Source organism: Magnolia sinica, chromosome 7 (assembly GCF_029962835.1).
Source record: "Magnolia sinica isolate HGM2019 chromosome 7, MsV1, whole genome shotgun sequence".
NCBI lineage: Eukaryota > Viridiplantae > Streptophyta > Magnoliopsida > Magnoliales > Magnoliaceae > Magnolia > Magnolia sinica.
The window spans coordinates 5,418,854-5,430,518 of NC_080579.1; the positions used below are offsets into that span (position 1 = coordinate 5,418,854).

General features: G+C 39.7%; 1 protein-coding gene across 3 annotated transcripts; it reads right to left on the reverse strand.

Annotated features, from left to right (window-relative positions):
• Positions 1-2,870: 2,870 nt before the first annotated feature.
• LOC131250929 (mitochondrial acidic protein mam33-like) lies at positions 2,871-11,327 on the reverse strand. Of its 3 annotated transcripts, XM_058251327.1 has the most exons (5): positions 10,922-11,327; positions 9,612-9,661; positions 9,152-9,483; positions 3,732-3,930; positions 2,871-3,300 (listed from the first exon to the last, which is right to left on the reverse strand). In XM_058251327.1, exons 2-4 carry the CDS (start codon positions 9,612-9,614, stop codon positions 3,765-3,767), a joined length of 501 nt encoding a protein of 166 aa, XP_058107310.1. In that variant the 5' UTR covers positions 9,615-9,661; positions 10,922-11,327; the 3' UTR covers positions 2,871-3,300; positions 3,732-3,764. The 3 variants fall into 3 exon arrangements, with proteins under 3 accessions (XP_058107310.1, XP_058107308.1, XP_058107309.1); XM_058251325.1 differs by lacking the exon at positions 9,612-9,661 and having other exon boundaries at positions 2,888-3,300; XM_058251326.1 differs by lacking the exon at positions 9,612-9,661 and having other exon boundaries at positions 2,899-3,131.
• Positions 11,328-11,665: the final 338 nt, after the last annotated feature.

Below are 11,665 nucleotides of genomic sequence, written 5' to 3' on the forward strand. Positions count from 1 at the left end.
ATATCTCCAATATACAGTCGATATTGGTCTACAATGGCTAACTTGGACAGCCTTGCTTCTTGGAAAATCAAAAGTGAAGATTATGATTCTGATGGTAATATTGGTAGCAGATCAAACTCTAGAGCAAGGAGGAAGAGTAGAGTTGGTAATTATAGTGATACTCTATATATTGTATGGACATACATATAATCATGAATGAGTCTAGATCCACTACAAAGCTTTGTAGGATGAGTTTATACTCCAAAAGGGGCAGTTTCGTTCATGAAAAAAGTATTAGGTATTTACAATTGCAAGTATGAATTTCATTTTGATAGTTTACATCAATGTTTTAAATATCGGCGATATTGGCCGATATATTGCCATCCGTGCGATATGAAATGCATAGGTAGTGCCGTTATATCCCAACTATTCGAGCCGGTGAGCATTTTTTATTTTCGATCTTTTTTTTTTTTCCCTTATAACTCACTTTAAATCAGTGTCAAATGGTTACAAATCTATGATTATTCATGTTTTCCATGAAAAATCATAGATTTAGAGCTTTGATTTCGAGATTTGGGGGAGATGGGGCAAGTTGCGGAAAAATGGGAAAAATCGAAATTTTTTAATTTCTCGCAAATCAGTTGCAATCTTTGTATCTAAACACAAAATCAAACATGTAACCTGATCTAGTAATTCTTCTTTTGCTTTTGAATATATTGCTTGTGTCTCCATACATGTTTTCTTACATTTATAAATTATATGAATAGACTTTAAATATACTTGCATCAGTTCAGTCGGACAGTGCATGTATTAGGAGTTAGGACCCCATACAAAGGAAACTCATATTATGTGCACTTTTTTATTTTTTATTTTTGTAATGTTTTGATTTCTAAGTGTGTATTGATGTTTTTTCAAAAATACTTGGAAGTTTCCTTGAAAAATTCGACTAATTTCCCAATGTTCCTATGTTTCCCAACAACAGCGATACATTACGTGATACAACCGATATATCCCATGCGATAACCGATATGTATCCATATCCCAAGGGTGCAATACATTACGGGATAACGATATTTAAAACATTGGTTTACGTTAGTATCAAAATATTATAGTTCTCCATTAACATGATCTTTTCAATCCATACCATTGAAATAGTTTGCTATAATAATAATGAGTTGCATGAGCATGATTAAAAGACCTGGTGATCCTCTTCTTCTTCTTCTTCTTCTTTTTTGTTTTTATTTTTATTTATTTATTTATTTATTATTATTATTTTTTAAAATTTTAAATTTAAAAGTTTAGCTATCAATATGTGCCCTGATGCTTATACAAGTCAGGTAATGCACATGCTGCCACAAATGTTAGCTTTGCACAGGTGTAATACCCAAGCCATCCATCAGAAAGCTGCCATTATTTATATCGAAGACATCCATCAGAAAGGCACCACTATCTATATTTCCTATTGGGCTACAATTATATGAAAACATATAATTATGAAAAAATTATTCAAAATTTCTAACATGTTAATTTATTTCTAATATCTAATAACATATTGGATGGCTTGGATATTTTACCTGTCTGCATGTGGTGGTCTGTGCATTAGTTTATTAGACGGTGTTTGACTTTGACTTGGGATGCTCATGGTACACCGCACCTAATGAATGGCCCGATGTTGCCTTTTCATATTCACTCATGGATGTACTCTTCAATTCTGCCTTGTGCAGCAAGGGTCATAAGAGGGTGGCAAAATTGCCCTAGCCCACCTGACCCGGCTTTGGGTAGGGCGGTCAATTTTCTGGTCAAGCTTGGGCTCAGTTCACTTTAGCCCAAGCCAGCCTGACCAACCTGAATTTATGTCCACATCCTACATTCACATCTTTTGTATGTAGACTGTTTGGTTTCATTCCTACAAAATGCCTGTGCATGTGTGGTCCACTTGATCAATGTATAGGTTAGAAAGATTCAAGTGGGATATAAGGATTTTATCAACTTTTGGGCCGGACGGGTCAGAATGTGTTGGGGGTGTGGGTCAACTAAAAATTTTAGGCTTGGGCCTTGGCTTGAAGTGTCGGGCCAGGCCATGTCTAGCCCAGCCCAAACCTGGCCCATTTCTACCCCTACATGTCTACTGTTCTACTGTTGGTGTTCATTTATATGGCCTTAGCATGCACCAAATCTTCACTGGCTCAATACCAAACCTTCCTATGTCTTGGATCTAATAGGGTCATATTCAGCAGTGTTGATACCATGAAAGTGAAAAGATTCGAAGTGTCAAAGGGAAGCTAAAGCTCTCTGGGCCTCACCATGATGTTCATATGACATCCCCTCTGTTGATTAGTTTCACCAGCTCACGCTAGGATTTGAGTTCAAAATTGAGGAAAATCCAAAATGGATTGTATGAAAGTGAAAAGATTCGAAGTGTCAAAGGGAAGCTAAAGCTCTGTGGGCCTCACCATGATGTTCATATGACATCCCCTCTGTTGATTAGTTTCACCAGCTCATGCTAGGATTTGAGTTCAAAATTGAGGAAAATCCAAAATGGATTGTCAGTGCAGTGGAGGGAGCAAAGTGAGTTGGAGGGGGACCAATCCTTGGATGTTGTCAGAGACCTGTCCTTCTATGAAGTAACCCAAGTTCGAAGAAACCCTTGTATCTTCCTACTCTACTGCTTTGGAAATCACAATATCACAACCATCTACATTGGGTAATCTGTGGAGGAGGTGATTCATCCATATTCGTTAGATGTCCTCTACAGGCTTAAATATTTCATGGTAATCGATTCAATTTCTAATTTACAATCAACATATTTTAGGTAATTGAGTTTTTACAATAATGTAATCCAAAAGGAATACATATTTGGAATCCACTTTTAAAAAATAAAAATAAAAATAAAAAACAAAAATTTCAATGTTTTTTCATATTTCTTCTCCAAGGAAACAAGAAAGAGAGAGACCATTTTGGGTCTGTAATGGTCATTACTAATAACGGTTGAACAGTCAGCCATTGCACTAGCCGTTACCATTATTGAATCCTTGGGTGAAACTGAGCTGGTTTGGCTGAGTGACTGAGCTTCACCCCAAAAGACATGATGTCTTATTGAGAAGAAATGACTCACACCGAGTTTAGATTGCTCGTGCAATGTTCTAGCAAACCTGCCCAACCATATAGCATATCTAGGAATGATAACATGCAGCTCTTGCCATAGAAGTTCTATGTAGCTGCATGTTGTGATTGGGAATATTGATCTGATGGGCATGACATGGGTAAGCCCATATCCCAACAAGAAAGGGGATTGATCTATGGTAGCTATCCTATATTGGGCTGCAAAAGAAACAATCCACATTCAACAAGAAAATTATGACTTATATTAGTGCTAATGGCCCATTTATACGGTGGCCACCAAATCAACAGCCCTGATCACAACCGTTTGCCGCATGTACCGTGACAAGGGAGCTTATAGAACTTCCATGATAACAGCTGCATATCAGCATTCCTTGTGACATAAAACATGGACCAAAACATCTTTTGCATCAGTGATGATAAATCAAGTAACTCAAAAATGGATCTCAAATCAGACCCAATAGCCTGCATTTTTTTTTTTTTGCTACAATGTGAGATGGAAAGAAGAGGATAACCTTCATTCATTTTCATTATATAAAAATAAAAATAAAAATAAAAAGAAGAAGAAGAAGAAGAAGAAGAAGAAGAAGAAGAAGAAAGAAAGAAAGAAAGAAAGAAAGAGATGTGCGCACCTGTGAGTAAAACTGCCATCAGCTGAGATCACGTCATGTATCCTTCGCAAACATGGTCTCTACTCTATGCAGCCAGTTTAAGTATTGCAACTGCTGATTCTTATGCAAGTGCAGTAGGAGGAAGTCCGTGAGTTCTTCGGTAATTCCCCTCACTACCAGATACTCTTTGAATGCTTTCTGCAACTTGGGATCCAAAGACCTGCACAGATGAAGAAGAGGTGGTTTAAGAAGAGAAAAGGAATCAAAAGGCAGTAGAAAATACATAGTAGAGGTATGAGGTTGTATGCAGTGCTCGACTAAACATTATGTACAGTTTGCTTGTGTTTTCAGTTTGTACAAGTGGGGGCCTCGAGTTCAGGAATCTAGCCCCTAGACATGATGGGCCTCGTTTTAGATGACCCATGCATGAGATAAGAAAATCCCAAATAAGAAAATCCCACCCTTCAATTAGTGGATATAAAGGAACAGAAATCGCAATGGAGCATGAGAATTTTCATGGTGTAATAAGACCCATGCTGCCAAACCACATTACTCATGTATAACATGCATGCAGCTTTTGCACGCAGATACTTTGAACATTGAAGCCTAATTGAAGAGTTGAAGTAACATTGCTGCTCCAGATTTCAGTGCTTAATTCTTCAAGTACTGACATGCGAATTATGTCACAAAGAAGTTCTCAAACAACTGCAGTTCTATAAAATAAGTAGCCAATGATACTCAAGCCTTTCGTCCAATGGATGCAACTGCAGCAAATCTCCAGTGAAAACCTGAAACCACAATGAGTTGTTTGTACAATAATGGCCCTCGCCAAGCAGATGTTTGTCAATGTCAGATGGTGGTCACAAATATTTAAATAATGGCGTTATGTAACAGAGAAATGATCCAGTCCTCTTGTACCACTATCAAGCTATAGTGCTCCTAGTTGTATCGGGTCAGTCGAACAAACCAAACTCTCGATCTGAATCCATGAGGCGCAGCATACATTTCATAGGCTACTACGTAAAAATCATAGCACTCAGACTAGTCTAAGAATTCGATCAATCACCTATAAAATGGACAGTCAAGATCACTTATAAAAATAAAATAAAATAGGTCCAATCAATCACCTGAACTCTCTACTTGTTGGGGCTTATTATGGATTGCTTACGTTTCCAAAGGATCATTTCTACCAGACCATCCTAAACATCATGTCCATGGCTTGAAAAATGAATGTCTATTAAAGATAGGGTCAACTTACATATGGATCATGTAATCTAACCGCGTGTCTTTTTCTTGGTAAGCCCATGAAATATGTGGTAAATGGTACTGATTGATATGTCCATTAAGGATCAACCTCATCAATGAAGTAAAAGATATTTGGGCCAATCTCAATCTCTCTCTCCCATGTGCATTGGGAAGCAAATGAGAAAGCCAACACCCTATCCAAGAAGGGGTCAACAGGAACTCCATCATGATTGTTGATCATAATCTAGAATGACGGAAGCGCAGCTCCATAGTGTCTCTTGGGGGGCTCAGGGCCTACTGTTTTATTGTCTCTGTTTCCTCTAATAAAATTCAGTCAGTAGACATGGAAAATAACAATAACAAGGAAAGATGGGCTGTATCATTTATTTTTCTTTTTGAAAGGTAACATGGGCTTGAACCCATGACCATGGGTTGTATCATTGCCACATGCTCCAATGTGTGGGACCCAGGCTGCATTCGCGTGTAGATGCCTTGAGAGACAAATACCTTTGGACAGGCATAGATAGGAAATATTTGAAGCCGGTTGGGTTTCTTTCAAATTGAGTGTATACCAATTCTTACTATTTTATCGAAGTTGCAGAATCAAGGAATTTTTCCTACACATTCTGAAGGTTGATCCACTCAATCCAATGACTCACATGTGTAAAGAAATGGACAGCTAAAAAAGAATGACAAATGGTCAACATTCAATGTGCTTGTCTGGTTAGTCACTCCAATTGATAAGACCAGCCTTATTTTTGTGCCGGGGGAAATCTACACAGAACGCACTCTATGAGCAGCTTGGATTTCACATATCAGCACATGCGGCAGCAAGTGCACTTAGAAAGCTAGCAGACTTTCAAAGTGCTATTGTGTGAACACACTCTGCCTCTCGCTAGAAGAATAAACCCAAAGATAAGCCAAAAAAAAAAAAAACTCACTGTTTGCAGCAATATTTATGCATGTGTGCAAGGCATCTATGTAGCATGTAACAAATCTTGTTCTAAGCGATTTCCATGCCCAGGAATTTCTCGGGAGATTTTTCAGATTTTGACGTTTTTCACGTGATATTATCAGGAAAATCTCTCTCAGAATAAAATATTTAAAAATATTTATTGTAAATTACTAAATAAATTTTTTTGAAAGGTAATTACTAAATGATACCACCCTGGCGAAAGAAGAGCTGGAATGGACAAAGGATGTCATCGATCGAGTTGGGAGGTTGCTAGGCCTTTCTTTTTTAGCTCTTGACAAGGATGCAATAGATTTATTTCATTATTGAACAAAGGAGTAACCATTGCCAAAACTCGGGGATCAAGACAACGATGAAGTGAACTCCAAAGAATGGGTTTCTTTGGATGCGGTGGGATCATCCAGTGGCATCGTGGTGGCCGGGAACTCTGATGTTTGGGGGAAGAGAGGATCGTTGGTGTGGGGCCTTTTAGGTATCAGTGGTCTTAACAGAAAAATTAACAAGTTTCAGGTGGTTGTCATCTGAGATTTATGGTCCATGTAAGTCTAATTAGAGGGCAAGTTTCTTGGAGTTGTGTCATTCCAGAAAAATGGTCACTCCCTTTCTGTATTGGTGGGAACTTCAACGTCATCAGAATCAGCTAGGAGGAGTCAAACTGCTCACAATTAACTAAACGTATGAAAGACTTCGCCAACCGGATCCAAAGGTATGACCTGGTAGACATCCCTATGATTGGGGCCAAGTTCACATGGTCAAATAGGCTGAGCGAGGCGGTAATGTTGCGCCTAGGTAAGTTTTTAGCTTCGCCAGAGTAGCTGGAGAGATTTCCATTGGTTCAGTTAAAGGGTCTCCCAAGGCCAATCTCAAATCATTATCCAATTGTGCTAGAGATAAAAAAGGAGAGTTACGGTCCCAAACTATTCAGATTTGAGCTTTTGTGGATGGATATTGAAGGGTTTGTGGGGCTAGTGAAAGACTGGTGGAAATCGTTCCAGATTGAAGATTTGGCAGGTTTTAGGCTGCATAAGCTTGGAAGAATGGGGTTTACAGGACCAGGGAGGTAGAGTTGTCTTCAATCCTTGACGATCTTCATGCCCTGGATGTCAACAAGGGGGGCAAGTTGTCAGAAGAAGAAAAAAGGAGGCGCGCAAAGCTTGTCGTGGTATACTCACAACATCTCAAGGAGGAAGAACTCAAATGGAGGCAGTGTTCAAGGGCAACATGGCTGACAAAATGAGATAAGAACACGCTTTTATTTATTTATTTATTTATATAACAGTATAGCTTCTACAAGAGCTAGAAGCAACAAAATTAGCTCCCTAGGTCAGTGAGGCAGTTGTGCAATTCTACAAGGAGCTGCTTGCTAAGGAGCATTAGAATCGTCCCCGACAAGACATTCTTCGCTTCAACCGGTTGTTGAATGAAAAAGCAGGCCTTCCGGAAAAGCAGATTTCAGAAACAGAGATCAAAGAGGCTGTGGAAAGCTTGGGTAGAGGCAAAGCCCCCGGCCGGATGGTTTCCCATTTGCCTTTTTGCAATAGTTATGGATCATGTTAAAAGATGACATGATGGACTTTGTCAAGGAGTTCTTTGAGAGGGGTTAATATCTGTTGAGTTTGGGACATCTTTCTTTTCAATTGTTCTTAAAACAGAAGGGATAGAGTGCTTAAAATATTTCAGACCCATAAACCTCATCGGAAGCCCTTACAAGATTCTAGCAAAGATCCTTGCTTCAAGGTTCTGATCAGTTATAGGAAGCAGAAGATCAGAAAGCCAAGGGGCCTTCGTGGCAGGAAAACACATTACGGATAACACTCTCGTCCCTACGAGTGCATTGATTCCAAATTCAGGGAAGAAAAGGCAGAAGTTGTTTGCAAGCTGGATATAGGGAAGGCCCACAACCACGTCGATTGGGACTTCCTTGATTACCTGCTGGACAAGATGGGCTGTGGGAATAAATGGAGGAAATAGATGCAGGAGTGCATAAGTTCGGTAGCTTTCTCCAAAAGGCTATTTCAAGATGTCAAGGAGACTCAGGCAGGGGGACCCACTATCCCCTTGTCTTTTCTTGATCATTGTGGAAGCCTTCAGCCATATATTAGCCAAGGGCCAAGAGGTAAATCTCATTAATAATTTCAAGGGGGCGAAAGCGGGAGATCGGTTCTCCCTTCTCTAGTTTGCAAATGATACTATCAATTTTTGTGACACCGATCCAATTAAGGTGGACAGCTCGTGCAAAGTTGTTAGGTGTTTCGAGGCGATCTTGGGGTTGAAGGTTAGCATCAGCAAGTTGTTGGGTATTCATCTGAAAAAAGAAGAGGTTGCAAGTTTTGCCTTGGTGTTTGGTTGCAAGGCTAGGTTTCTTCCTCCACATATTTAGGGCTTCAGTTGTACATTGGAAAGCCTCTTAAGCACCTTTAGAACAAAGTGATTAAGAGAATAGAGAGGAAACTATAAAAATGGAAAAGCCGTTACCTTTCTTTGGGAGGCCGTCCAACTCTAATCAAAACTACTTTCTCCAATATGCCGCTATATTTCATGTCTATGTTCAAGTGCCAACAATAAGTGTTGGATAGGTTAGAGAAGTTGATGAGGGATTTTCTATGGATGGGGTCCGTAGATAATCACAAATTCCATCTCATGTACTGGGACGAGGTTTGCAAGCTGGTTCATCAGGGCAGGGCGGGCTTAAGGGAATTGCGGCAAGTATGGTCTTTAGGACGGGAGATGAGTCATCTCTCTCTCTCTCTCTCTCTCTCTCTGGTTAGATTTTCGAAGGATATTTGGTGTGGGGATAAAGCATTAGAGGAAAGAGCTCTCTCTCTCTCTCTCTCATTAGATTTTCAAAGGATATTTGGTGTGGGGATAAAGCATTAGAGGAAAGATTTTCGAAGGATATTTGGTGTGGGGATAAAGCATTAGAAGAAGAATTTCCTAGACTATCGGGTTGGTTGCAGGCCATCTATCAACCCCAACAATAATTTCATGAAAAAAACACAAAATTTAAAAACTACCAGGACTTTGAAAATCTTGCAATATTATCACGATAATACAGTTTAATTAGAATTCCGCAATAATATCATAATATTTTCAAAATCACAGTGGTATTTGTCACAATGCTATGTAGCACATATCGAATTACATAAACATAACAAAAAGCCACACTACATGTAATTCTAAAAGCAGAAAGGAGGTAGTTGTAAATGCAACTGACAAATCTGACCTGAACAAGGGACCTTTATAGTCCGAAGCTCCTAAACCCACTGGCTGGAGATAATAAGCATTTTTGATATAGAAATCAGATCCATCAGAACCTTGACTGACGAGATCACAATCGAACTGCAGAACGGAGCTTAAACCGGGCTTCCTCATGAATACTTTCATGAAAACCTTTCTTGGTAAGACTCCCTCCACTTCCTCAAAAGCTTTAGGACCCAACAAAGCAGAAACCACTATCTCTTCTCCTGTGCCATATTTCCTCCTTAAAACCACATCTTGTGACTGTGGGACATCTGAATCCAACACAGAATCCCCCAAAGAGCCACCTTGATGTTTCTGTTAACAAATTCATGGTTGGTTCAAATTCATTGGGTTTTAAGAGAATCCACAAGGGCATCAGAAAAAATCTGAAAAAGAACACACACAGGAAAAGGTACTATGAGGTCGAGCTTTGTAGGCCTCACCATGATGTGTGACTGACATCTTCCCCATTGGTCAGATGCACCCCAAGAGTCTAAAAATCAGGTCAATCCATGACTTAGGTGGCCACACCATAGACAACAGTTGATAGTGGATATCCACCCATTGAAATCCTCATGATCATTTATATGACTCACTGAGATATGGTTTAAAAACCCAGCCCATCCATTGTGTGTGTCCCACTTGAATGAGGGGTCACAAGTTCCCCAACAAGTGCTTTTAGATGTTATAGGCATAATTTTACACTGTTTCAGATGGTATGACCCACTTGAGTTCCAGATGTGGCTGATTTTTGGATATCCCTTAACCTAGAGGGGAACCATCAAATGCACGGTGTGGATGTCCGATACACATCACGGTGGGGCCCACACAGCTCAATCTCATGGGAAGCCGAGTTTGATTGCTTAGTACCATTTCATAAACTCATTTCCGGTGATATGAGCCCAAAATCTAAACCATCCACCTAATGCAGCACCCCATGAAACCCCTAGGGCCCAACTTTACCTGATCCAAAACTTTGGTGGGCCATGATGAAAGAGAGGCAAATCAAGGGAGGAAATTATTTCCTTTTGCCATGGCCCACCGGAGTTTTGGATCAGGGTAAAAGTTGGCCATGAGGGTTTCATGGGGTGCTGCATCAGGTGGACAGTTCAGATTTTGGGCTCATATCACCCAAAATGAGTTCTCAAAAAGTTCTCACGAGAACAGGTGAGCAGCTGAGCATTCCTCTCTCTATACATAGGTGATAGGTCTATTTGTGTGAATACTTTATACATTGTTAATACTTAACAAAGCCAAACACATAATCTGTTTACCTGTAAACAGATAATCACTTAAAAACCAAACAAAATAGCATGGAAACAATTTACCCCAGAAACTCTTTTCTAAGTATAAAGTCTTTACAACTTAAAAGTTTACAGGCATCCAAACGACTAAGCGAAATTCAGATGGTAGCCATCATCTGCTCATTGATGAGATTTTTGAGAAATGCGCCATCCATGACAGGGTCAGTGATTTGGACAGTCTGGAGTGCAGTGAAAATATGTCATGTACACAATGCATGGTTGGCATTTTCCGTCAGAAGCATCGGACCATGCCTTAAAATAAATAAATAATCAATAACTAGGGTTTCTTGAGACTAGGGCTTCAAACTTCGTAAAAATGCATATTGGATTTTCCATAAATGGAAAAAATTGCTCATCGTATTGATACTAGGGTTTCCATAAATGGAAAATTTGCACTGTTTCCTTCGGAAATTGGGGTTTGATTTTCTTTTTTCTTTTTTCTTTTTTACCTGATATTTGAGTTCGGATTGCAATGCATTTATCAAATCTCTGTCTGGAACGGCTTTATAGCTGCGGTGGGAAAACAAGAGCTTCAGCAACCTCCTTGGCGGCGCCATAAGGGACCGTTGCTAACGTGCTCAAGTGGGGTAGGTTAGAGAAAGGATAAAGGCGGGACCGTTGCTAACGTGTTCAAGTTGGGTAGGTTAGAGAAAGGATAAAGTCCAAAAAATTGCTCATATTTATGGTATTGATGAAGTGATGGCAGGGGAATTAGAATTTGAAGAAAGGATAAGTTTCGGATTGTGTATGAAAAATAGCCGAGTGCGCACGTTAGAGTCACTTGCCTCTCACCGTGGGAGGGAAGAATCGAGAGAGAGAAATGTGCAGGGTACGGACGCGGTACCCTATTGGCTATTCCTGTAACGATGCTATGAGAAATTTAGAGCTGTACGCGAACCGAGTTAGCTCGGTTAGCTCGCTCGACTCGAAAAAGTTCGATTTGACCCGGTTCGAAACTGAGTTGGAGCCAAGTTGAGCTGATTTTTTGAGCTCGAAAATTTTTGGATTGAACCAGTTCGGTGACTCGGTTATTTTGGTATTGATGATGCTCAGCCAAATTTTTGATGAAATGACTCAATCTTAGGGGCACTTTTCAAAGTGTTTAAACAATGTTATCATAGAATTTGATTTTAAATGGGTGGTGGGCTGTATCATCGCTAATTTCTCTAGCTCATGGACATAAAAATACTGGC

What these genes read in the sequence shown, in the direction of transcription:
- LOC131250929 (XM_058251325.1), bottom strand. Translation starts at nt 11,029, where the DNA reads ATGGCGCCGCCAAGGAGGTTGCTGAAGCTCTTGTTTTCCCACCGCAGC. An exon ending in AATCCGAACTCAAATATCAG is followed by an intron (nt 9,484 to 10,921) that starts GTAAAAAAGAAA and finishes ATTTGTTAACAG; the next exon opens with AAACATCAAGGTGGCTCTTT. An exon ending in TATAAAGGTCCCTTGTTCAG is followed by an intron (nt 3,931 to 9,151) that starts GTCAGATTTGTC and finishes TCATCTGTGCAG; the next exon opens with GTCTTTGGATCCCAAGTTGC.